A 26,207-nucleotide genomic window follows, 5' to 3' on the forward strand; every position below is an offset into this window, starting at 1 on the left:
GTCATATGTAGATATAAAATATATTCAAATTAACATTCAAGTTTTAAAGTAACCACAACGTAGCGCCTGCTGCACCCTAGAGAAACAAGTATGACCATTTACTTCACTGTACATAGCACACACACTCGTGGAAAAAGAGATAAACCAGTTCAATTTAAGATATATGACTAAAGTGTAAATACAACCAAAATTTAACCCATGATAGAAACAGGATGACTATCATATGCATTTCTGCTATTAACATTCTCAATTCTTTGGTCACGATCAATGTAGTCACTAAAAATAATGATCACGTGCAGCTACTCCTTAAACTCCAATTTACTGAACTGGCCTATATAGAATACACGATTTTACTCCAGCCACAACATTCAAATTGGCAATCAAATGTTATTTTCTTATTGATTCTTTGACTGCTCAAGTGTAAGCTCCAGGAAGGTAGTGCCATGTTGTGCTTACCATAGACACAAAGCATAAACTAGTGTCTGACACAGAGCAAGTGTAAAATAAAGGTTTTTGAATAAATACATATTTTAATGAATAAATAAATTAGTATGCATAAGACGAGGGTTGAAAGTAGGATTATATAACTGAACTTTAGGAATTGCTTTGTCATACATATCACCAGATGTTATATACTGTACAATTCTATTTAGACATGTATTCTTTTATTCATTCATTCCACCAAGAAAACCAACCAATCATTGTTTGGCTTCAGAATACTTCATGTCAAAATCTCTGAACAGGGCTGGGAACACAAAATTCATATTAAGATATTGCCAATCATCTCAAATAGCCTAAGTCTACTGTGTGAAATACACAGACACAGAGTTAATGTAAGTAACACCAAATTAAACCTTGAGAACTGTAACAGATACATGAATGATAAACTCCAGTGAGGATGTAGTTAACTCTGACAGCAAGAATCAAAGAAGAATTATTTGGAAAGGTAATCATTCAAGTAGGCCTTGAGAAATATACAGGATCCTGACAGATGAAAGGCAGCAGACTACAAATTGTTAAGAACATGAACTTTGAAGCCAGACTTTCTGAGTTTGAATCCCACTCTATAATTTATTAACTGTGTGACCTTGGGCAAGTTCCTTAAGCTCTCTATCAGATTCCTCATGCATAGAAGGGAGATAATTATACCACATATGGCCAAGGGTTGTTGGGAGAGTAAATTAATTAATATGTAAAGTATCTGTAACAGTCCCTGAAACATAATAAATGCTAGACAAGCATATGTGATATGGAGAAAACCAAGGACAAAGCAGAGTCCAGAGCACAAAATAATTCTGAGCTGAAATGCTAAAAAACATACTTTTTGTTTTCACTAGAAAAAAATAATACCCTAGACTACATTAAGCAGAATGTCCTAAATATACATAAAAATGCATTTTGCTAACTCAGTGACAGTTTGGGGTCATTGAACTTTTATTGTAACTATGGATCTTCCAAAATAGAAATACGCACATACACACACTCAAAACTCCATGCATAATCTTAAGGTTTCATCCAGAAATTGAGGGCTGCAGGCACTTCCTCAAGCTTATCTCTGAGCTGTAAGTAATGACATAGTCTAATGGTATTATGCACTTTCCATAAAAACCAATGCTTAGTATGGAATTCTGCACAACCCCAGGCAACCATGAGTCCTAAAGTATCTCATCCAAAAATTGAACTGTTAACTTAGATAGAGGATGGAAGCACATAGAACATAAAAAACTTCACAGCTCCATTTCAAATCAAAGAGGGCAACAGAAAGCAATTCTGGTGAGGTAGCTTCCTTATCTGAGGAACAGACCTGTGAAGGCAAGGGACAAGGTAGTCCAACCCTGAGGAGACGAGGCTGGGGAGAAAATGTAGAAACAGAACGGCACTGTACTCACATGGTGAAGGAGCCGGGGGGAGCAGACACTCGCCGCAGGTCCGCAGTTTGCACCTGGTGAATACTAGAGGCAGCAGGGAATGAGCAGCGAAGACAGAGTCAGCGACAGCGTGGACAGACAAGGAACAAGCCAGGGAGAGAAAGAGAGACACACAAAATTTAAACAGAAATTAAATGAGCGCATCACCAAACAGCGAAGGAAAGGAAAAGGAAAACCAAGCCAGCCACAGAAATAATCCAAAAAAAGCCGGTGATAGCAACGAAGCCAACAGGACACACGGAAGGCGCTGGTTCTACGCAAGTCACAGACTGGAGCAGGGCCAGGCTGGGGTTGATGCAGGACAGCAGGTTGGGGGGCGCGGGGGGATGACCATGGCCTTCCTTGCTCAGGCCTATCAGGACACCCAAGGAGAGAAGGCACGCACTTACATGTTGAGTGGTAGGCTGGCATGGTAAACTCATCTTTGAAAAGATTCAAAGTCAATTTAACCCTTTCATCACACAGCCATCAGGTTTCCCCAGGCTTTATAGGAACACTCATCAAAAGACAATCATCTTAAAAAGTGTCTCAACCAAAACTTCAACTTCCTTCAGTTAAACAACAAAGGCTTTTAAAAAACTCCAAAGGTAATACCAAGAAAGTCTCATTTTATCACTGTATTGCTATCATTCTACCCACATTCTGGGTAGAAAAATCAAACCACAGATTTCTCCCTTTTCTCCTTTCTTTCATAATGGAGTCTACAGCAGCTGCTAGAAAAGATAAAATGTAGAATTTAAGAAACTAAACCCAAAATGTTTTGTTGACTTTACATAATTATTCTCTCCACTCTCTTATTTAAAGAGTTAAATTGGAACTACATTAGACCTAGTTCCCTGGATCTCTCTGTTCTGCAGGATACATAACTTTTCATACAAAGTCACTCATGAGTTAACTCCAGTCCAAGCCTCTCTCTGTCTCTGTTATCCTCCAAGTACCCAAGTACTATCATTTCCAACCAATATAATACGTCTCAGCAGCCTAGGATGATGGAATTCGATTGCTCAATTCAAAGTTTGCTGACTAGAAATCTGGCCACTGGTTAAAATAATCATCTTTAACAATGAAGCCTTCATTACTAGTGAACTAAGGATAATATTATCTATTTATTAATAGTTCATTGAAGAGCTCCTGAAACACCTGGGTAATTTTGTCTCTATTCTCCTTCAATGGCACCTTTCAAATAAAGAACATAATCCAGCTTATCATGTTACTAGCATACAAACATGAACCTAGATACATCTGCTTATTCCTTTTTGTGGGGAAGGTATTTACTGGAGTTCATACTCTGTGTAGATTCCTATGCTACGATAAAATGACATATGCTGCCATATAAATGAGGAGCTTCTGGACACAGTGGGACCTAGCTTTTTAGTTTGTGTATAGTAATGGCAAATGGGGTTATAAGCCAAGAAATATTTTTTAGGAAACATTAATTTTTTCTTTCACATAAATGAAGATCTAGTGGCATCACGAAGCCCTATTAGTTAACTATTTCTCATGGAAATCCCTTCTATCCATGTGGGCCATAGCTTGAAACCATTAAATATGTATCTTTCACTCATAAGACAATGTGATCAAAACACATTTGACATTAGTTTTATATTCACAAAATTTTAGACTTCTGTTATCTTAGAAAGCAATTTCTGAGAAACACAGCAGAGACAGCCACATGGAATAGATTCATGTGTGAGTCACTGAGGCAAGAGGTGAGTGTCTCAGGACCTATGACTGACACTGGGGATCCTAAGAGGAAAAGCCTAGGGCCTCCCCACAGAGCAGAGAAGGGAGGAGGAAATCCACGATTACACTATTTTTAATAAGTAGTGTCATGGAAATAACCAAGAGCACCACGGAAGCACGTAAAGGTACATCTAACAGCTAGAAGTAGACAGAAAAGGCTTATCAGGAAAGGTAGTAATTCAATGGGGTCCTAAGCTGTGAGCGAGGAGTTAGCAGAAGATAAAGAGGTGCAGAGGGCACTGCAAGAAGAGGACCTGAGAGCAAAACCAGGATGATGTAGGAGACAGGCTACTGTTTCAGGAACAGCAATCTTCCCTGGAACAAAGAGCAAAGAGAATGAAGAAGGGAGTGATCGAAAAGGTCTGCAAAGCTAAGGAACACAGGCTTGGGATTCTTAGATCAATCTAACTGGTGTATCAGAAGAGACAGATTATATGAAGGCAGCAAGGGTGGGAACAAGAAAATAGTCAGAAGCATATTTTAGTAATGCTGCTGAGAGGTAGCTCACATGACCTTTGAACACTGGCTGCCTTAGCAGTAGAGAGGATAGAGGGGATGAGAGTGAAAGACTTGGGAAATAAATAGAAGATAGAGTTCAAAGAATGTGGTAGCTACCCTGATGGATGTTGATATGGTTTGGACACGTATCCCATCGAAATCTCATGTTGAAACGGAATCCCCGATGTTGTATGTGGGGCCTGGTCAGAGGTGTTTGGGTCATGGGGGCAGATCTCTCATAACGTGGTGCCCTCCTTGGGGTAGTGAGTGAGTTCTCACTCTGAGTTCATGTGACAGTCAGTTGTTTAAATGAGTATGGTGCCTCCCCCCCTCTTGCTCTCTCTCTCACCATGTGATATGCCAGCTCCCCATTCACCTTTTGCCCTGACTGTAAACTTCCTGAAGCCTCACCAGAAGCCAAGCAGATGCTGGTCCCATACTTGTACAGTCTACAGAACTGTGAGCCAAATAAAACTCTTTTCTTTACAAATTACCCAGCCTTGGCTGGGCACGGTGACTCACGCTTGTAATCCCAGCACTTTGGGAGGCTGAGGCGGGCAGATCACTTGAGCCCAGGACTTCAAGACCAGCCTGAGCAACGTGGAGAAACCCTGTCTCTATCAAAAATACATCTGGGCATGGTGGCGCACATCTGTAGTCCCAGCTCCTCGTGAAGCTGAGGCAGGAGAATCACTTGAACCCGGGAGGCGGAGGTTGCAGTGAGTCAAGAGGGCACCGTGGCACTCCAGCCTGGGCAAGAGAGTGAGACTCTGTCTCAATAAATAAACAAACAAATATAAATAAATAAATTATCCAGTCTCGGGTATTTCTTTCCAGCAATGTAAAAATGGACTAACACAGGTGTATAGAAGTAGAAGTGACTGAGAGAACCTCAGAGGCCAGGAACAGGACAAATGAGCAGATGGTAGTTTCCTGTGTACAACTGTGAATGGAATAGGCTCACTGAATGGTGGGGAAGAAAAGGCAAGGAAATAAAGTTAATGAGTCCAATTTCTAGCATGTAGTTTGAAGTTACTATGAGACATTAAGGTAAAAATGTCAACTAAGATATTTGGGTATGAGTCTTCAATTTTTAGAAGAAAATTCTGGGCTGAAGACACAGACCAGAGATAGTCTCCCGGAGAAAGGGCAGAACCACAAGGAGAACTGGCATCTAAGTGGAAAGGGAACTGCTGTTAAGGGAGCCACAGCACTTATGTCTCGAATATCCAATTAACATGCTGTGTGAAAGGAGCCTAATTTTTAAAGATGAATTAAACAGCCACCTTCTTCTTATTGGGAACACACACACACACACACAAACACACACACACACACACACACATGCAAACACACACATACACATGCAAACACACACATACACACACGCAAACACACACATATACACACGCAAACATACACATACACACACATGCAAACACACATGCAAACACACATACACATGCAAACACACATACACACTCAAACACACATACACACATGCAAACATACACACACACACAAACATACACACACACAGAGAGAGAGGTTTTTAAGCTAAAAATTCTAAAGATATTTTCGACTAGTTCTCCTTGAGTAAAGAAAAAAGAAGACAGGCAAAGAAAGGAAGGCAGGAAATAAAGAAAATATCTTTCAAATTTCTCTTTCTTCATTGTTTGAAATGGTGCACTTCACACAATTGATGGCCAAAGCAGAGAAAGGCTTGAAGGACTCAGAAGGTGGAAGAAAACTTATAGAAAAGTCTTAAAGGAAAGGCTGACCTTGAACTTGAAACTCCACTTGGAAATCCAGTGGAAGACCTTAGATTTCAAAACAAGGTTTTCTGGTAAAATTAAAAGAAATATTTAATCATAGAAGGTAAATAAGATTAGAATGAGAGAAATTAAGGTTTAGTAAGCAAATATTACATAGTGACTAGATTTTTTTGCTTTCTTTTGAAAATGTGCTATCTGTATTGATTTTCTGAAAATATAGTGTTGAATAATTTTTCACAAGTAGTAATAAAGATTTTTGTTATTTTTAAGTCTTATAAATATTCATTAATAAAATGAAAATTATACTATTATTCCCATTTCTTGTAAGTCTTTCAGAGGGCATGGGGTGGCCTGGATGCAGGCACCACTGCCTCTAGTAGAAAGTAAATAACAGTTTTGGGGTTTGTTGTTGTTGTTTGGGGTTTTTGTTTTGTTTTGTTTTTCCAGACAGAGTCTCGCTCAGTTGCCCAGACTGGAGTGCAGTGGTGCAATCTCGGCTCCATGCACCCTCTGCCTTGTGGTCCTACAGATTCTGGTGTCTCCGCCTCCTGAGTAGCTGGGATTACCGGCATGTGCCACCACACCTGTTTAATTTTTGTATTTATAGCAGAGAAGGGGTTTTGCCATGTTGACCAGGCTGGTCTTGAACTCCTGGTCTCAAGTGATCTGGCCACCTGAACTCCCAAAGTGCTGGGATTACAGGTGTGAGCCACCGTACCCAGCCAGTAACAGTATTTTTAAGTTGAGGCTGCTTCTTGAACACTTGCATAGCTAAGTGCTACAAGAAATGCCATCATATATCACGTGTGCCATGAGTACAAAAAGAAAACAATTCTTTTTATGTGCTTCTATAGGTGCAGAAAGCCAAATGAATTCTTAACAATATGGTTGCTGAGCAAATACGAATTCTCAACACAAAGGTAAAAGCTGTTTAAAACTAAACCAGCTGAAAGCCATCTCATGTCTGATAAGGTTATTAAATACAGAAGAAGCAGCCCTAAGACTGTGAGCTCTCTGCCTATACATAGTAAAAACTTTTAGCTTCTGCTTATCTTCTTAACAAACTATCTAAAAGTGACCCAACAACATAGACTATAGTACAGTTTCAGAGATTTTTTTCACTTAGTATTTCATAGATTTCTGGAAAATCCATGGTCCATTTAACTCTAACATTTCTAGGGTAAATTTGATGAACCATATACAACTACTGACATTCCACATTTTTTAAAATATAGCCTCAGCAATTGTGTATTTAACTTAACAGAAGGTAAAGGCAGGGAGGGCAGGCAGCATGAGGAATGAGTCAGGAGTTTCACTAAACGCAAAATGTAAACAAAGAAAGACATGTAACTAAAAAACACCTCTGGAAAATAATCTAGGAAAAATTCTGGGGGAAGTCTGGAGAGAAAGAAGGAGAGGACAGAGTGGATTTTTTATCCCAGCTTCAAACTGAGACCCAGATGCCAAAAGCTGGAATACTCTGAAAGCACTATCTAATCCTGTTCATCAACATGTGCCACCACAGAGAGAGAACAGTAAGTGTTGCTAGTGAGTGAGGGCACCTGTGTTGCTAGCTATTCTAGGGACTTCTGCATAAATGCATGGCAAAGCATGCCCTTGCTTTACAGGCACCACAAGGAAGCCAGCCACTCAGTGCAAATAGATAACCATGCATGACAGGCCACAAACGGGAGAAGCACCTTTGAGAGTCCCTCACTGTGACAGAGAATGACACAAGGCTAAGCCCTGAAATGGCCTTAGGCATACAGCATGATATATAGGAAATATTCAAAAGATGCCAAAACTTCTATTCATTATCCATCCCCTTCTCCAACCCCACAGACACTTAATCACTAGTTGGAGTGAGACACACTATATAATGAATATGCATTCTAAATATCTAGTCATTATTACCTTACCTCAAGTCAGTTTATTAAAATGCCTAAGAAAGGAAAACTCCAGGAGGGATACCACGTGTTTAAGGGTAGAAAGAGTGGGTCAGGCTATGTCTGGACAATAGGATGCTGCCCAGAAAGCCAATGCTGAGTTGAAGCACCAGAGTATGCAGGACCCCAAAATAGGAACATCAGGAAGGGAACAATTCGCTGGCAGGCAGAAAGAGATGCAATGTGGATAGAGGCCAGCCACTGACCAGCTCTGCCAACCAGCCGCGACTGGAGAAGCCAACACTCTCCAAGCGACCTAAGTAAAGAGCAGGCTAACTATGTGCTTCCCTGAAACAAAACAAACAAAAACACATTTACCTGAACACAGTTTACCACCCTAGAATCCCTCTCAATGATTTTCTGAGAGACCCAGTAAATATATTCTCAAGTGGTCAGTGAAGAAGAATCATCTATCTCACGTACAGTAATAACTACTAAAAGAAGGGTGTGGAACTGTACAATAAACAAGGGGAAAAAACTCTATATGTTCCTGTGAGAGAAACCAAGGAACTGCTGAGTCTCCTGGACTTTTTTCCTCTTCCCAACACAGTGAGGTTCCCAGACCATGCACATGCTCTGCACTCTCCTCTCCAAGGTCTTCGTGTTAAGCAAGGTAGGCCATGAGCAGACTCACTCATTAAGTAAAGGCATGGATGTTCTCCTCTTGCTCTTCTGTACCATGTTGGCCTGATTCCTCAGGGAGATCCGAATCAGAGCTGGGGCCAACCTACAGGGCTCCCCATCCACTTGCATGGGGATGGATTTGTAAGTTAGAAGCATGACTTCTCGACACTGGTGTAGCCTCTCTCCATGGCCCCCAACTTGCAGGGCTGCCTATAAAAACAAGAGTCAAAGGGAAGCAAGGAGTTAGTTCTCATTATTTAAGAAAGCTGGAGGCCAGGCGTGGTGTCTCATACCTGTAATCCCAGCACTTTGGGAGGCCGAGGCAGGTGGATCACCTGATGTCAGGAGTTCGAGAGCAGCCTGGCCAAAATGGCGAGACCCCATCTCTGCTAAAAATACAAATACAAAAAAAAAGTAGCTGGGCATGGTGGCGGGTGCCTACAGTCCCAGCCACTTAGGAGGCTGAGGCTGGAGAATCACCTGAACCCAGGAGGCAGAGGTTGCAGTGAGCCGAGGTCACGCCACTGCACTCCAGCATGGGCAATAGAGCGAGACTCCATCTCAAAAATAAAAAAGAAAAAGAAAGCTGGAAATCCCAAGTCCATTGCACATAACCAAGGAGTCTGTGATAAACATAGTAAAATTGGTAAAATTAACCACCACCATAGTAGGAAACCTGATAAACCATTAATACAAATAAACTGAATATTCACAATTATGAAGAGCTTTACCATAAATTCCTATGAACTACCACTTTTTGCTCTTACGTGTTTCAAATCTAAATTTAAGCATGTTAGTTTAATACAAAGGTTTTTCTTTGTGTTATCTATTCTCATTAAACAACCAATGAAACCAGAACAAAACCAATATGAAGGAGATAAAGCAGGTAGTTTATTAACCTCTAAATTGTATTTACCTAATACTTAAATATGCAGCACATTGTTGATTACTTTTCATGTTTAGATAGGTGTTTGCTTTTTATCTAAACTTCCTCAAGCTATTTTTAACCTGTATAAGATCAACAAAATGCAAAATAACATCAATTACTTAATTTAAAATATTCTGGAAAGCAAAGCAGCTTTGAGGATCAAAATGAAAGACAGTAAGAACTCAGTTCATCATGATAGCCACAGAATGGAGTTTCAAGATGATATTAAAAGTCTTGTTAAGGAGCAACACATTTATATAACCTCTTCTGACTTAGTAAAAAAAAAATTTATTTAGTATTATTTATCCTTTTAGGAAAAGAAAAATCACACATTTTTGTTGTATAATATACATAGAGCACACAAATTTTATTATACAGCTTAATAAATATTTTATACACACATGTGAACCTCCATCGAGACCAAGTTTTGGAAAAAATGTATAACACCCAAAAAGTTCCCACATGCCCCTTCCTAGTCTATTACACTCCTCCCGCCAACTCACTGGTGAGCAAGAAAGCACAGGAGAATGCTGTGAGAAGTTACTAAAATTCTTTTTGCCTTATTACCTGATGTAAGTTTACTCTTTTTATTTTGTAGTCTTGAGTAGGCCTAATGACAGATAAAATGTAAAACCTGCCTGATAAGAAGGTATTCCTCTGAGTTTAACTGGACTGAAAATTGCTTGAATACCTTCCAACCTCTTGGTATTGGAAGTCAAGACCACTTTTAAGCCATCTTCTCACCCTCAAAAACAAAACAACAGCAAATATTACAAACAGGTAGAGTTAATAACTGTCAATGCCACCCCTACTGGCATTTCACAATCAATCCAAGATGATTGCACAGACACAGGAGGAACTACTGTAATTAGCTTTTCAGGGTAGAGACATTTCCATTACTGTTAGCACAGTCACATTAAATTATTTTGGGAACAAATTAAGAGTATAAGTAATGTTTTAAAACTTATTAGAAATACGTATTTTTCATGTCTCAGATTGGTCTAGCCTTAGCATCTTATAAGACACAGGCCCTAAGAGCCCTAATAGAAAGTCCCAAGACTTTCCAGAATGAATCATTTACTATTAGTAATACTTTGATTTATTAGTGACAACCACTCTCTATTTAACCTAGCACATGTTAGTCTTGTGAGAACTTCAGAGATTGCCTTTCTGGTAGCCTGTGACTTGAGAGGAAATAAGACAGTCCCTGACCTAATGCATCCACTGCCATTTATTGCCCCAAGACCATTGCACTGCAGCTATGTCTTGAGATTTTCCATCTTTTCACACTATACTCTTCCCTGGAATATTTTCCCTCAACCCCTCTCAAAGCGTATCCTCCTCCTTACTGCTCAAGTCCTTATTCTACTTGCTGTCAGATGGAAATAACAGGAAATCATGGGTTGGAGGAGGGGTGAAGCAAGAGCAAATCTTACTCTTCTTTCCTTCCTCACCACCACTATCAGCCCCAGCCTCATTCCTGGAACAAAGGACCCAAAGGAAAAAAATCTGTGACATGGAGATCCAACACAAGAGATCATCAACAACCCTAAAGTCTGTTTGTTTTTTAAAGACTAACAAGGTAAACAAACCTCTATAAGACTAAACAAAAAAGAATAGAAAACATAAAACTATTTTCTCTCTCTCTTTTTTTTTTTTGACAATCTCACTCTGTTGCCAGGCTGGAGTGCAGCGGTGCAATCTCAGCTTACTGCAACCTCCACCTCCCGGGTTCAAGCAATTCCCCCTGACTCAGCCTCCTGAGTAGCTGGGACTACAGGCGCATGCCACCATGCCTGGCTAATTTTTTGTATTGTAGTAAGATGGGGTTTCACCATGTTGGCCAGGATGGTCTCAATCTTCTGACCTCATGATCCTCCTGCCTTGGCCTCCCAAAGTGCTGGGATTATAAGCGTGAGCCACCGTACCTGGCCAAAATTATTTTCTTTATTAAAAATAAGAAAGGGCCAGGTGCAGTGGCTCACACCTGTATCCCAGCACTTTGGGAGACCAAGGTGGGAGGACTGCATGAGGCCAGAAGTTCAAGACCAGCCAGGGCAACATAGTCAGACTCCATCTCTACAAAAAATGTAAAAATCAGCTGAGGATGGTGGTGCATGCCTGTAGTCCCAGCTACTTGGGAGGCTTAGGGAGGAGGATCTTCTGAGCCCAGGAGTTCAAGGCCGCAGTGAGCTATGATCATGCCACTGCACTCCATCCTGGCAATAGAGCAAGACCCTGTATCTAAAAAATAAAATTAAATAAATAAAATAAGGAGATAGCTAAAGAGATAATAGAGTTTTGAAAATCATGCAAGAATTTTATGAAAACAATAAATCCAAAAACCTAGATAAGAAAGAAATTTCTGGGAAAAATAGAACTTGCAAAATTTAGTATAATAAATACAGAAATTAAATAGATTAGGGCTATTTTAAAAATTGAAAGAGTTATCAAAAAATCTTCCTCATTTTATCTTCCTCCCTACCCCTTCCCCAAAAATGTCAAAAAGGCTAGATGTTTTACAAGTCAGTCTATTCAAATGTTAAGGAACGACGGTGTCTATTTAGTACAAGTTGCTTTAGAAAATATGATGCTATATCTTTTAAGGTAACAAAACTAGACAAAAGCAGTAGAAGAAAACAAAAAATTTTAGCCTAAACTATATTCATAATCATAAATGCAAAAATCATTTTAAAAAATCTAATTGCCGCCAGTGGTCTCTTTTATAGAAGTTAAAGTTATTATGGTTTATTTTTAAGAATCAAGAAATTAAGAATTACTCAACATCAGAAAATACATCATTGTAATTTCAGTATATTAATGGTTTAAACGAGAAAAACCATATTATCATCTCAAAAGATTAAGCAAAAAAAAAATGATGTTCAATGCCTTTTATGATAAAAATGAATTTCACAGAAAACTACGAGTAGAAAATAGCTTTTGTAACTGATAAAGATCACCTACCAAGATATGTAGAAAAAAATATTATTCACAATAAAAAAAAAATTAGAAGCATTCCTTTCAAGAAAAAAGTTATCCATTAGCAACAAAAGTTTTCAGCATAATACTGGAAGTACTGACCAACACAATGAGACAAAGAAATAAAATTAGAAAAAAAAATTAAACGAAAAAATGTAAACTTACTAATATTTCTACTGATATCATCCCATACATAAAAATTCCAAGAAAATTCACAGGCCAAGTGTTAAACTCCTAAGAAAGACGGCTGATACACTGTCAACTTAAAAACTCAATAGTATTCTACTACTCTAGCATTAAATAAACAAAAATACAATATAATACAAAATGCCATTTACAATATCAACAAAAACAATACATGAAGACTTTTATGCAGAAAATTTTAAAATTTTATTGAAGGATGTAAGGAAAGACTTAAATAAATAGAGAGGCATGTTATATTCATGGACAGAATAATTCAATACTCCAATAATGTTAATTTTCCAAAATTAACATACAAATTCAAAGTAATTCAAGTTAAAATAAGAGAAATACTATTTTGAGGAATCTTGTTGTCATGTTAATTTCATGTCAACTTTCTAAGCCACAGTAACCAGATATTTGGTCAAACACTCTAGATGCTTCTATGAAAGTATTTTTTTAATGAGATTAACACTAAACTCAGTAGACTTTGAGTAAAGCAAACATGAGTGGGCCTCATCCAATCTGCTGAAGACTCTAAAAAGAAAAAAGAAGAACCTTCCCAGAACAAGGAGGAATTTGACCATTAGCCTGCCTTTGGACTTGGGCTTCAACATCAACTGCTCCCTGGGTCTCTAGCCTGTCAGCCTACCCTGCAAATTGGTGCAAACTGGGACTTGCCAGCCTCCAATTCACAATTCACATGAGATTAAAATAAATCTCAATCTCTCTCCCTCACTCACACACTCCCTTTTGTTCTGTTTCTTCGGAGAATTTTGACTAATATACTTGTAAAAATGACTCAATAATTAATTTTGAAGGATAAAGATCCACAAATAACTAAGGATAGTCGGAAAGAACAGGGGCAATGGATAGCAGACTGTCCCTGTTAGATACCAAGATATATAACACTTAAAGATGCAGTCATTAAAATAGTGAAAGTCAGTGGAAATGAATACAGAGAACAGAACAGACTCAAAGATATGAGTATATGAACTATAGTGATGGGGCATTATAAATTATTGAATAAATGATGGATAATTTAGCCAATGAGGCTGGGAATATTTCTCACTACATAGAGAAAAATAAAATCAGTATTCTACCTCACATCATACACAAAGAAACAAGAAATAAAAATACAAATATAAATATTAGTGGGCTGAAAGAGAGGAAAGAGTAAGTATTTCTTCCCATCTCTTTTTCTCAATCAGTGTCTGGCAATAGCTAATAATTCCTTGAGCTTCCATTTCCTACTGAGAAGCACTCTCTCCAGGCCAACCCAAACCTGTGGCTCCAGCTCAGACAGGCAGTCCTCACAGAGGCTCCAACTCTCCTGGAGCGACTCCCTTCTCCAGAGTTCTAGTTCTGCCATGTGACCGTCCCAGCATGCCCATCAACAGATCTCTCAGGTGGCCACTTCTCCCAAGTTCCACCTCTGTTTTATAGCCTGAGCTCCCTGATGCTAATAACACCATCTTCTCCCACTGTCCCTCTAGCCCTAGGGACCATTTATGGATTGCTAATTGTTAGGCAGGAATCTAGACCCAACATGGTGGCATTACCCGGCGTAGCAGGCCCTTTGTTGGAGGCTTCCCTTCCTCTTTGAACACACCCACAGACTTGCATACGTCAGAGGTTCCGGGTGGGCAACCACACTCCCCCATGACCTGCAGCTCACCTGCATTCCACAAGTTCGTAAACAGCAGTTTCGGTTGACAGTTTCCAAAGACCCCTTCCTCATGACCCTTACTCGACTCCTGCCCTAGTAGTTTCAAGACCCCCCAGGCCCTGTTTGTACAACCGTCTTCCCTACCTCTTGGGCTATAAAAAAGCCCCTACCCTCCTCCCTCAGTGTGACTTCCTCGGCCCGCACCTTTGGACTGAGGAACCTCGCCCGCAAGTCCTAATAAAGGCTATTCTCACTGCCATTTGCCTTGTGTCTTCGTTTCCGAGTCGGCTCCAGCCTCAGTTTCCCTTTACACTAATCTAGGGTTGACCTCTTTTCAGTTCTTCTAACATCCCATAACTAGCCTCCTGTACTAAATAGCCTCAATGGATCTATCTCCTATTGAATTTTTTCCTCTTTGATATACTCAGCTAGTCACCAAAATGAGAAATTTACTTACATAATTTGCAGTGGCACCAATATCAGCTAATTCATAGTTTTCGACACATTTTACAAGCTATTTTACTGTCAGGAACCTCTATCATTAAGATTTTTTTCATTTTATCAATAATTAAGATTTCTAGGCACTGGTGTGTTTGTTTTATTTTATTTATTAAATTATTTTTGAGATGGAGGCTCACTCTGCTGCCCAGGCTGGAGTGCAGTGGCACGATCTCGGCTGACTACAGCCTCCGTCTCCAAAGCAATTCTCCTGCCTCAGCCTCCTGAGTAGCTGGGACTACAGGTGCATACCACCATTGCAGCTAATTTTGTTTTGTAATTTTAGTAGAGACAGGGTTTCGCCATGTTGGCCAGGCTGGTCTCAAACTCCTGACCTCAGGTGATCCACCTGCCTTGGCATCCCAAAGTGCTGGGATTATAGGTGTGAGCCACTGCACCCAGCCCACTGGTGTGTTAAAGTTCCATGGTAAAACATGCTGTATGGAACCTAAATGCTATTAGTAATGGTGGTATTAATTATTGTCCACATGAATAAATATTTATAGCAAAAATAATTCCATAAATTCAGTTTCCTCATATGTAAAGTAATTACAGTATGCTGCTACAATCACCTTCAGAACTAGCATTTTATGATTCTAGGTTGTACCTACAATTCTATAATTTCATGTTCTCAAATTCCACCTCCTCCCATCTAGAGCCCTATTTCTTTCATGACTATATAAGTGATGTAGTATTGTCCAGCCACTCTAAAGTGCTAGAGAGTAAAAAGGAAAGCACTGCATTTGAAAAACCTCCCTTCTGCAAATTTAAAAAATAGTAGCAATTATTGCATACTTACTGTAAGTCAAAAATTTTTCTATGAAAAAGTCTTGTAAAAATCTCAACACTCTCATTGGGATTACTTATATGCATGTGTTTTTTTTTCATTTTTGGTTAATGAAAGTAGATTCAGGGCCGGGCGCGGTGGCTCAAGCCTGTAATCCCAGCACTTTGGGAGGCCGAGACGGGCGGATCACGAGGTCAGGAGATCAAGACCATCCTGGCTAACCCGGTGAAACCCCGTCTCTACTAAAAACACACACAAAAAAACTAGCCGGGCGAGGTGGCGGGCGCCTGTAGTCCCAGCTACTCCGGAGGCTGAGGCAGGAGAATGGCTGAACCCGGGAGGTGGAGCTTGCAGTGAGCTGAGATCCGGCCACTGCACTCCAGCCCGGGCGACAGAGCAAGACTCCGCCTCAAAAAAAAAAAAAAAAAAAAAAAAAAATGAAAGTAGATTCTAGTCACTACCAAAGTGAGTTCATGAGAAGCAGGGAAAAAAGAAGCCACTTTTGTGGACCTGTCCAGTTTTACAACTGTTAGTGAGATGTAGACTTGTATTCATGATGCAGTTTGGGGAAAAAAATCATTTGTATGCTTTAAAGGTAGTTATATAGACAATCATTCCTCTAAAATCTGCAATATCCTGACAATATAGTGACAGAATCAACAAAATATATTGGGGCAATGGAATAAAATAGATTTGTATAATTCTGGAACAAAAGAAATATACCCTCTCCATCTTTTAATAGTGCTCCAGTAGTGTTCGTCCCTTATATAAGACTGATTTTTTATCTTGTGAAGCAGGAAGTGGAGGACTAAGTGGAATGTAATGCTAAGACAGTACATACTAAGTCACAACGAAACACAGTCCAGACCCGCATACGATGTATCATCCACTAGGACAAGACAAGCAAAGAAGTAAGAAAACATCATCCATAATAAAGGGGAAAAAACAAAATTATTGCTGGGTGAACTTAAGAGCAAATTGAAAGCTGCAGGAAAAAAGAGGCCAGTGAAGATAAAAATAGATGAATAGAAATTACCAGATGTGAAAAACAGAGACAGAAACGTTTTATTTTATTTCATGACCTGTGAGACAACAATAAGCAATCTAAAATACATTTGATAAAATCCCAGAAGGAGAGAAAGGGAGAATAGAGCAGAAAATACATAAATAAAAATATTCCTAGTTTGTTGGGGAAAACAAATAAACCTTTAGGTCCAAGGAGACCAGTGAACCTAAAACAGGACAAATGCAAAGAAAACCACTGTGGTGGGCAGAACAGTGCTCACCACTATAACCACCAAAAAAGATGCCCATGTTCTAACTCCCAGGAACCACACAAACCTCATGGAACAAAAGGGCCTTTTCAGGTGTACGTAAACTAAGGTTGTTGAGATAGGAGGATTATTCTGGATTGTCTTAGTGGACCCAATGCAGTCTCAACGGTCCTTATAAAGAAAAATTAGGGGCTAGAGAATGAAAGTCAGAGAGGACAATGCAAGAATAGAAACAGATGCTGGAGTGACACAGGACTGTAAGCCAAAGAATGTGGGCAGCCTCCAGTACCTGAAAAAGACAAGGAAACTAATTCTTCCATAGAATCTCCAGAGGGAACACAGCCCTACAAACCCATTTTAGACTTCTGATCTCCACGAATTTAAAATAATAAATGTGTGTTGTCTTAAGCCACTGTTGTAGTCATTTGTTCTCAGCAGCAATAAGAAAGTAATACAGCTACAAAGAGGTTTAAAACTAAAGATAAACTAGTACAATCACCATGGAGAGCAATATGGAGGTTCCTCAAAAAACAACAAATAGAAGTATCATATGATCCAGCAACTGCACTACTGGGCATTTATCCAATAGAAAGGAAACCAGTATATTGAAGAGACATCTGTGCCCCCATGTTTATTGCAGCACTGCTCCAATAGCCAAGATATGGAATCTGCCTAGGTGTCCAACAACAAAAAATAAAAAAAATGTAGCATGTATACACAATGGAATATTATTCAGCCATTAAAAAGAATGAAAGCCTGTGGCAGCATGGATGAAACTGGAGAACATTATGTTAAATAATATAAGATAGGAACAGCACGTTAACCACCACACATTCTCATTAACTTGTGGAAGCTAGAAAAAGTTGATCTCATAAAAGTAAAAAGTAGAACAGAGGATACTAGAGGCTAGAAAGGGTGAAGGAAAGGGAGGGATAGGACGAAACTTGTTAAAGGATACAAAATTAAAACAAGATAGAAGAAATAAATGTTAGTGTTCTATACCACTGTAGGATGACTATAGTTGACAGTAACAACTAGTTTCAAAAAACTAGAAGGAGGATGTTAAATGTTCCCAACACAAAGAAATGACAAATGTTTGAGATGATCGATATGCTAATTATCCTGATTGGATCACTGTACATTACATGTATTGAAGCATCATTATGTATTCCATGAATATGTACAATTATTACTTGTAAATTAAAAATTCGATTTTTAAAAAACAACAAATAAAGAGAAAGTCTCAAGAACAGGGGAAAAAAGACACACTATATACAATGGACTAATGATGCAAATGACAGCTGACTTTTCATTATAAAATATGGAGGCCAGAAGAAAACAAACAACTATTTAAAGAGCTAAAGCAAGACAAACAAAAACAAACCTGTCAGTCCAGAATTCAGAATTCTATATCTACAAAAACATAATTCAAAGAATGAGGATAAAATAAAGACATTTTCAGAAAAATAAAATTTAAAAGTATTTGTTGCCAACAGAACTTCACTGTAAGAAATGTTAGAGGAAATCACTGAAATTAAAGCAAAATGATGCCCGATGGAAACTTGGATCAACATGGATCAACAGGAAGGAATGAATAACACTGGAAAGGGAAACAGGTGGGTAACAAAGAACTTCCTATTTGTCTTTCATCTCTCAATTTCTTTAAAAGTAACAATTGTTCAAAGCAAATATATTAATGTTGATTTGTGGGGCTCACACGGAATGTAAAAGATATATGGAAATAAGAGTATAAGGTAATGCTGGGCACAGTGGCTCACGCCTGTAATCCCAACACTTTGGGAGGACGAAGTGGGCAGATTACCTGAGGTCAGGAGTTCGAGACCAGCCTGGCCAACATGGTGAAACCTCATCTCTGTAAATATTTGTAAAATATTTTTACATCATGTAAAATATTTTACATCAATATTTTGTAAAAATACAAAAATTAGCTGGCCCTTGTGGCAGGCACGTATAATCCCAGCTATTCAGGAAGTTGAGGGAGGAGAATCACTTGAACCTAGGAGACAGAGGTTGCAGTGAGCCAAGATCATGGAACTGCACTCCAATCTGGGCAACAAGAGCAAAACTCCATATCAAAGAATAAAAAAGAGCACAAGGTAAGAAAGATAAAAAGGATGATGAGGAAAAGATAAGTAAATTCATATATTACTTGTATCCAGAATGGAGGCGGGATCCTACAGGCAGTAGAATGTTAATAGCACTGTAAACATAAACTCAACAATTTAGACAAAATAATGAACAAGTTTCATGAAATATTTAATAAAGTTGACTCAAGAAGAAATCGAAAATATGAATAATTCTATATCTCTACTTGCCTTAAAGAAATCTCAAAGCCAAAGAGTATATTAGGAAATTCTATGAAATATATAATGAAAAAGATAATAGTACCAGTCTTCACAAATTCTTCCAGAAAATAGAAGAGAATGTAATTTCCTGTCTCAGATTCCAAGGCCAGTAGAACCTTTATATCAAAACCCAATCAAGATGTGCAAGAAAAGAAATTTATTTCTCTCTCTCCCTCATAATCACAGTCACAAAAATGCTTAACAAAATAGTAGTAAACTGTATCTAGCAACATAACAATGATAAGAAATCAAGACTAAGAGGGGCTCATCCTAGAAATGCAAGATTAGTATAAGATTTTTAAAAATTAATGAAATTAGTGATATAAACAAAATAAAGGGGAAAATCGTATGTCAATTTCACAGATACAAAAAACCTTTGATAAAATACACCACTCATTTGTGATCAAAAGTTCTCAGGAAAGTAGGAATTAAATGGAAATTCCTTAATCATATAAAGGACACTAATAAAAAAATACTACAATTAAGCATATTTATGAAAAATATGGAATGTTTCCCCATGTAATCAGGAAAAATACAAACATGTGCATTCTTACCATTTTTATTCAACATCTTAGTGAATATCCAAGTAAAAGAAATTTTAAAGAATTTTCTAGGGTGGCATGAAAATTTTTTAAATAAAAAATAAAAAAGGAAAGGCATGTAAGGCAATAGTAAAACTCTATTTCAAACAATATAATTGTGTATCAGAAAAACCTAAGGAATCTAGTAAAAAAAAAAAAAAAAAAAAAAAAACCAAACTACTGGATCTAATAAGTGAATTTAGCAAAGCTATGAGACAAGGTCAATAAACAAATATGTATGTATATATAGACACACATATAGTCATTTCTATATACTAGCAATAATAATTAAATGTAAAATTTTAATTACTGTTTAAAATAGCATTAAAAAATACTTAGAAATAATTAGAAATTTAACAATAGGTGTGCAAAAAACTGAAAATTGCACCAAAGCTACAAAACATTGTTGATGGATATTAAATACCCAAATAAATGGAGAAATATACCATGTTCATGGATTGGAACATTCATATTGTTAATATTCCATGTCCTCCCAAAATTATCTAAAACTTAAATGTAATTCCAATTAAAATCCTAATTTTTTGCAGATTATAACAGATTCTAAGCAAATGCCAAAAGACCTAGAATAAGGAAACCACTGTTAGAACAACAAAGTGATTCATATTACCAGATTGAAGGGTTACCATACAGCTAATTAAGACAGTGTAGTATTGGCAATGAGGATAAACAAATCAATGGAACAGAATAGAACCTAGGCACCAAGCAAAAGCACCAAAGCAATGTTACAGAAAAGGAAAGTTGATTCAACAAATAGTGCTGGAAAAAAACTGAATAAATGCATTTTTTATGAATGAATATACATCTTACACAATACACAAAAATTAATTTGAGCTGAATCATAAACTTACATATAAAAGCCAAACTTACAAATCTTCAAGAAGAAAACATAGGAGAATGGCCTCCCAATCTTTCTGGGAGTAATCAAAGATTTCTTAGGAAGTACACAAAAAGCTCTAAAACAAATTAAGCCTTTTTCATAAAACTGGATGTTTAAAACTTATGCTCATCAAAACAACACAAAAAGGAAAAGTATAAACAAAAAGAATATATTTTTAATAAATAAATCTGTCAGAAGACTTGTATCCAGAATATATCTCTTCTATTTCAACAATAAAAGATAAACAGCCCATTAAAATACGCAAAAACAAAAAAACCCACACATTCAACTTCCTTTAAAAAAAGACAAAATGGTAACAATAAAAATAAACTTATCTTTACTCTCGAATGTTGTTTGTAAGGACAAAACTGTCTGTTCCAGAATTTTATCTGCATAAAACATACATAATTCCTTGATTTCCTTCCAGGGATGGAAGTTTATTTTCGTCCCTGTTCCATCAAGTATAATATTTAAACATCATTTATGTCTCTATCCATTAACACATTTTAAACATCTGTTGGGTATTTAAATCACTTCTCTGAGCACAAGGGCCCTCCCTCATGCCACCTGGAATGCAGCTGGTTGGCCTTCAGCGACCCCCGACGCCTTGCGGGGCTCCCACCACCCCCACCGCCACAGTCGTGGCTGGCCGCAGGAACTCTGTATAGTAAATCACTTCTCATCCAGGAACTCTATATGACTCTCTTGGGCAAGTAAACAGTATGAAATTTCTAAAAAACAATTCTATAATTTTTATTAAGAGGCTTCAAAATGCTTATGTCATTGTAATTTCCTAAGGATTTGGCGTAAGAAAATAATGTGAAATGTGAAGAGAGGTTTACAAACAATTATGTTAATTACAGGATTATCTGTAATATAAAACATCAGAAACCTAAAAGCTTCATAAAGGAAACTTTGCATAAAATAATTATTACATAAATTAGTATATATTTATACAATAAAAGTAGGTAGCCATTTTTAGTATGGGTTTTCCTTATAATATGGTTTCATGTATTTTTAAAAATGTAAAAATAAAGCAATTAGAAACATCAAATATAAATAGTTATTTATGAGTCATAAAATTGTAACTGATATTTTACTTTAGTTCTTATGTATATTATCGAAATAAGCAAACATTTAATACTACCTTTTTTCTTAAAACAAAGATATATAGTAAGTGTAAAACTTCAACTCTGAAAATTTCTCCACGTACTTTTTGCTCACTGAATAACCTCTTGCTTTCCTAATTCATAACTATAAAGAAACTTACACAGTTTAATTTCAATTAAGAAAAAGAAAGCTGGACATGCCTTCTTTAAAGTTTACGAGACTGAAATCTTTGGATTTCATGCTGAATGGCAAATTAGGTTCCCAATTCCTCTAACTGAATAATGCTTTGAACTGTCTTGAGAAGTTTAAATTACTTAGAAGCAAACTCAACATGAAAGGACCTTAGAAACAATAATGGCAGAAAATTGTGGCAGAAATAAATACAAATTACAATGTCTGATTATGGTTTGTGTAAAATCCAAAAAGGTAATCAGGTTACTCAGCACCCAAAGAAGAATCATCTTAATTAGTAGGAATGTATTTCAACCAGTAAAATGAATTGAAGACTTCTACTTTGAAATTTGCAATTACAAGATACAGAGTCTAAAAGAAACAGCCTTTTTCCCCATTCCAGTAATTCTATTTCAAAGCTCTCTTATTAAAGTGCCACTCTGAATTTTCAATTTTTTGGATTTTACTTAAATCATAAGCAATATACAAATATATTTATTACTGTATTCCATGATTTTTAAAGTTTATAGCCTTTAATTACTACACACATCAATTTCTAATAAAAATAGTATGTTTCTAAAAAGCTTGACCTACTGGTTATGTTTTTAGTTACATAGCAGCTACATTAAATATGCAAAAATATATACACATATACCCAAATAACTACATTTGTCTGTTCACATAATCATCTTAAACAAATGTTTGAGTTTTCAAATAAATTACCTTCTTAGAAATACAATCAATACACTAGTTCAAGAAATGCGAAATTGAAGACTGCAAATTAGATCATTTCATCCTGAATGAAAAAGATTACAACGCTGTACTGCTATATGAGTAGCAAGTAGTAAGACAAAATGTGTCTGAAAATACAGAAATATATGCCAGTATACATTTAGAGGGCATAGAATGTTCAAAACCATACGGTTTAAACTCCATTTAATTCTGCTTTTCTTAGATAGGATTCTCTTTCTTGGAAGCAATTAGAGTCACAGGAATCTGAGATTCAGTCATGCATTTGATGCTAGTTGATGATGTATATGGATTACCTTATTCACATGATGTAAAGAGAAAAAAATAATTGACCTAATTTTAGTATTCCATTTCCTTTTTTGCCAACTCCCATCTGCGATTATTTCTCTTTTTCCTACAAATGACAGAAGAATAATAAAAAGGATCTGGCAGAACCCCTCCCTCTCCAAAACAATCTCTCCAACCTGAAAAGATCTTCTAAACTCTAGACATGTATTTCAAATTGCCCATTTGTATATTTCCTTAAATGTCTTATAGAGATTTTGAATTTAAAATAGGTAAAACACAGTGTATTTCTTTTGAGATATTCTCTCTTTTATGTTTTCTATCTCATTTAATGCATTTATCCTTTACCTAGCTATCTAAGATAGCCTCCTGGAATTTGGGTATACTCTTCCCTTTGTACCCTTCACAATACATCACTAGGTCCAAACAACTCTCTTCAACTCACCACCCTCCCTGTCTTCACTGCCACGTTCTTAGTTCAGGCTTGCAGGCCTTCTCTCTCTCTCTCTTTTTTTTTTTTTTTTTTTTTTTTTCAGACGGAGTTTCATTCTTGTTGCCCAGACTAGGGTTCAATGGCATGATCTTGGCTCACTGCAACCTCCGCATCCTGGGTTCAAGTGATTCTCCTGCCTCAGCCTCCCAAGTATCTGGGATTATAAGTGACCACCACCATGCCTGGCTCATTTTTTGTATTTTTAGTAGAGATGGGGTTTCACCATGTTGGCCAGGCTGGTCTCAAACTCCTGACCTCAGGTGATCTGCCCACCTCAGCCTCCCAAAGTGCTGGGATTACAGGCAGGAGCCACCATACCTAGCCAGGCCTTCTCATTTTTGTACCTAGACTCACATGACAGCATTCTGACTTGTCTACCTGCCTCCAGTTGTAAATTCTGGTTGTCTTCTACAATGTCATGCACATAATCTTTTTTTTTTTTTTTTTTTTTTTGAGACAGAGTCTTACTCTGTCACCTAGGCTAGAGTGCAGTGGCACGATCTCGGCTCACTGCAAGCTCCACTTGGCGGGTTCATGCCATTCTCCTGCCTCAGCCTCCTGAGTAGCTCGGACTACAGGTGCCTGCCACCACACCCAGCTAATTTTTTGTATTTTTTAGTAGAGATGGGGTTTCACCGTGTTAGCCAGGATGGTCTCGATCTCCTGACCTCGTGATCCACCCACCTCGGCCTCCCAAAGTGCTGTGATTACAGGTGTGAGCCACCGCGCTTGACCCACATAATCTTTCTAAAGCACAAGTCTGACCCTGTTTTACTCCATCTCTTTTAGCCTCCCCACTGACAGTTTAAAGAACTCTATCTCTGCCCTTTCTCCACATCCACGGCTTCATTGACTCTGTGTCGTTACTCGGAGCCGCCACTGGAACCCTCTCCTAGGATACGGTGGTCTCTTAGGCTAATTCCCTGATGGTCACGTTCACTTGGCAATTCCACTCCCAGCGACTCCTTCCTACTCTAAGAAACTATTGCTGACATTCCCATTTTACAAACACTGTTCTGATTTCAATTCTTTCCACTCTCACCCCAGTCTTTCTCCTAGAATTTACTGCCTCAGATTACGATGGCTTGTTTACTCCTTTGTCCCCCTTATAACACCAAGCTATGAACACCCTGAGGACAGGGCTTTTCTTTTGGTTCACTTCTTAACAGTTTTACCTAGCAGCATCCCACTTAGGGATGCAGAATTTGTAGATCCAGTGAGTATTCAATAAATGTGTATGATTGATACTAAAGAAATGAAAGCAGAGAGACAGTTGAACTAAGTATTACCTTGAATTTTTAAAAAATCCTATTAATTAGACATCATCACTAGCACTCAAACTTTCCATATGCCGAAATAACCTTTTATGACCCAGACTAGGAAGGTACACAGTGTTACTTCACTGTATTCAACTCATCCAAGTAGTCACAAGCCCAACCAAATACTAGGGGAAGCTAAATCCCAGTCTTTGATGGGATAATTGTTCAAAAACTGAAGGCCATTGAAAACCAGAGTCACCATTGGAGGATGCTAGTGAACTAACTCAGTATTTTGAAAACGTATAAGGAAAGAAAAAGAATCACTTATTGAGCCTTTCCTACACAAACTGTATGACTAAGTAATCAAATAGTAAGTGAAGTGAAATTTCTCTTCATAGAAATATTTCAAGTAGTATATGAAGAAGGATAGAATTAGAATATCAGGCTGGGCATGGTGGCTCATGCCTGTAATCCAAGCATTTTGGGAGGCCGAGGCAGGTGGATTACTTGAGGTCAGGAGTTTGAGACCAGTCTGACCAATATGGTGAAACCCCATCTCTAACAAAAATACAAAATTAGTCAGATGTGATGGTGGCAGGTGCCTGTAACCCCAGCTACTTGGGAGGCTGAGGCAGGAGAATCGCTTGAACCTGGGAGGCAGAGGTTACAGTGAGCCAAGATTGCACCATTGCACTCCAGCCTGGGCAACAAGAGCAAAACTCCATCTCAATAAATAAGGAAAGAATTAGAATATCACTATTTTGCAACCCTTAATGATTGCTAGATCCAGACATTGACCATCAATATCAGTCAACATTAAAAAAGGAGAAAGAAAGCCGAACATTACATATTCTTTTTAGAAAAAGAAAACACTGCTTACAAAGTAGATTTGGGGGAAAATATATGTAGTGTATGCAGATCCAACTATCAAGTAGAGAAAAAAAGAAAGAAGCACATTTTAATAAATGCCTCAGGGATCCTATAAGCAAAATTCAGACTCAGAAACTTGACAGGACAAATGACCAGTTTCTTCCATAAATAAATGGGGAAGAGTTGGAGGGGAAACTACGGAAAGTTTAAAGTCATATCAACCAACCACAATGTGTAAATTTTATTTGGATTCTGACTCAAAGAAACTGCATAAGAAAATAAGTGACATTTGTGAGACAACCGGAAATTCAAGCTCTGAGTAAATATTTACTGATATTCAGGCAGCATTAGTTTCATTTTTTAAAATAATATAATGTCATTGTGCTTGTGTTTGTAAAAGAAAGTATCTTTTAAAAGTCCATTTTGAATTATTGATGGATAAAATGATGTATATACTATGCATAAGATGTATATATGACATATATTGTATACACGTAATGTCTAGGATTTGCTCCAGAATAATATAACGGAAGAGGTGTTAGGTGGGACAAATACAAGATTGTCCATGAATTGAAAATTATAAAAGCTGAGTAAT

At 37.7% G+C, this 26,207-nt stretch overlaps 1 protein-coding gene across 1 annotated transcript in view; it reads right to left on the minus strand.

Annotated features, from left to right (window-relative positions):
- The window catches only part of DGKI (diacylglycerol kinase iota), a 455,866-nt gene that overhangs the window by 148,034 nt on the left and 281,625 nt on the right, over positions 1–26,207 (minus strand). Inside the window, 1 exon segment of the mRNA XM_026456362.1 lies at positions 8,525–8,724. Coding sequence (XP_026312147.1) covers positions 8,525–8,724 — 200 coding nt within the window.

Source organism: Piliocolobus tephrosceles, chromosome 8, assembly GCF_002776525.5.
Source record: "Piliocolobus tephrosceles isolate RC106 chromosome 8, ASM277652v3, whole genome shotgun sequence".
In the NCBI taxonomy this organism is placed as follows: Eukaryota; Metazoa; Chordata; class Mammalia; order Primates; family Cercopithecidae; genus Piliocolobus; species Piliocolobus tephrosceles.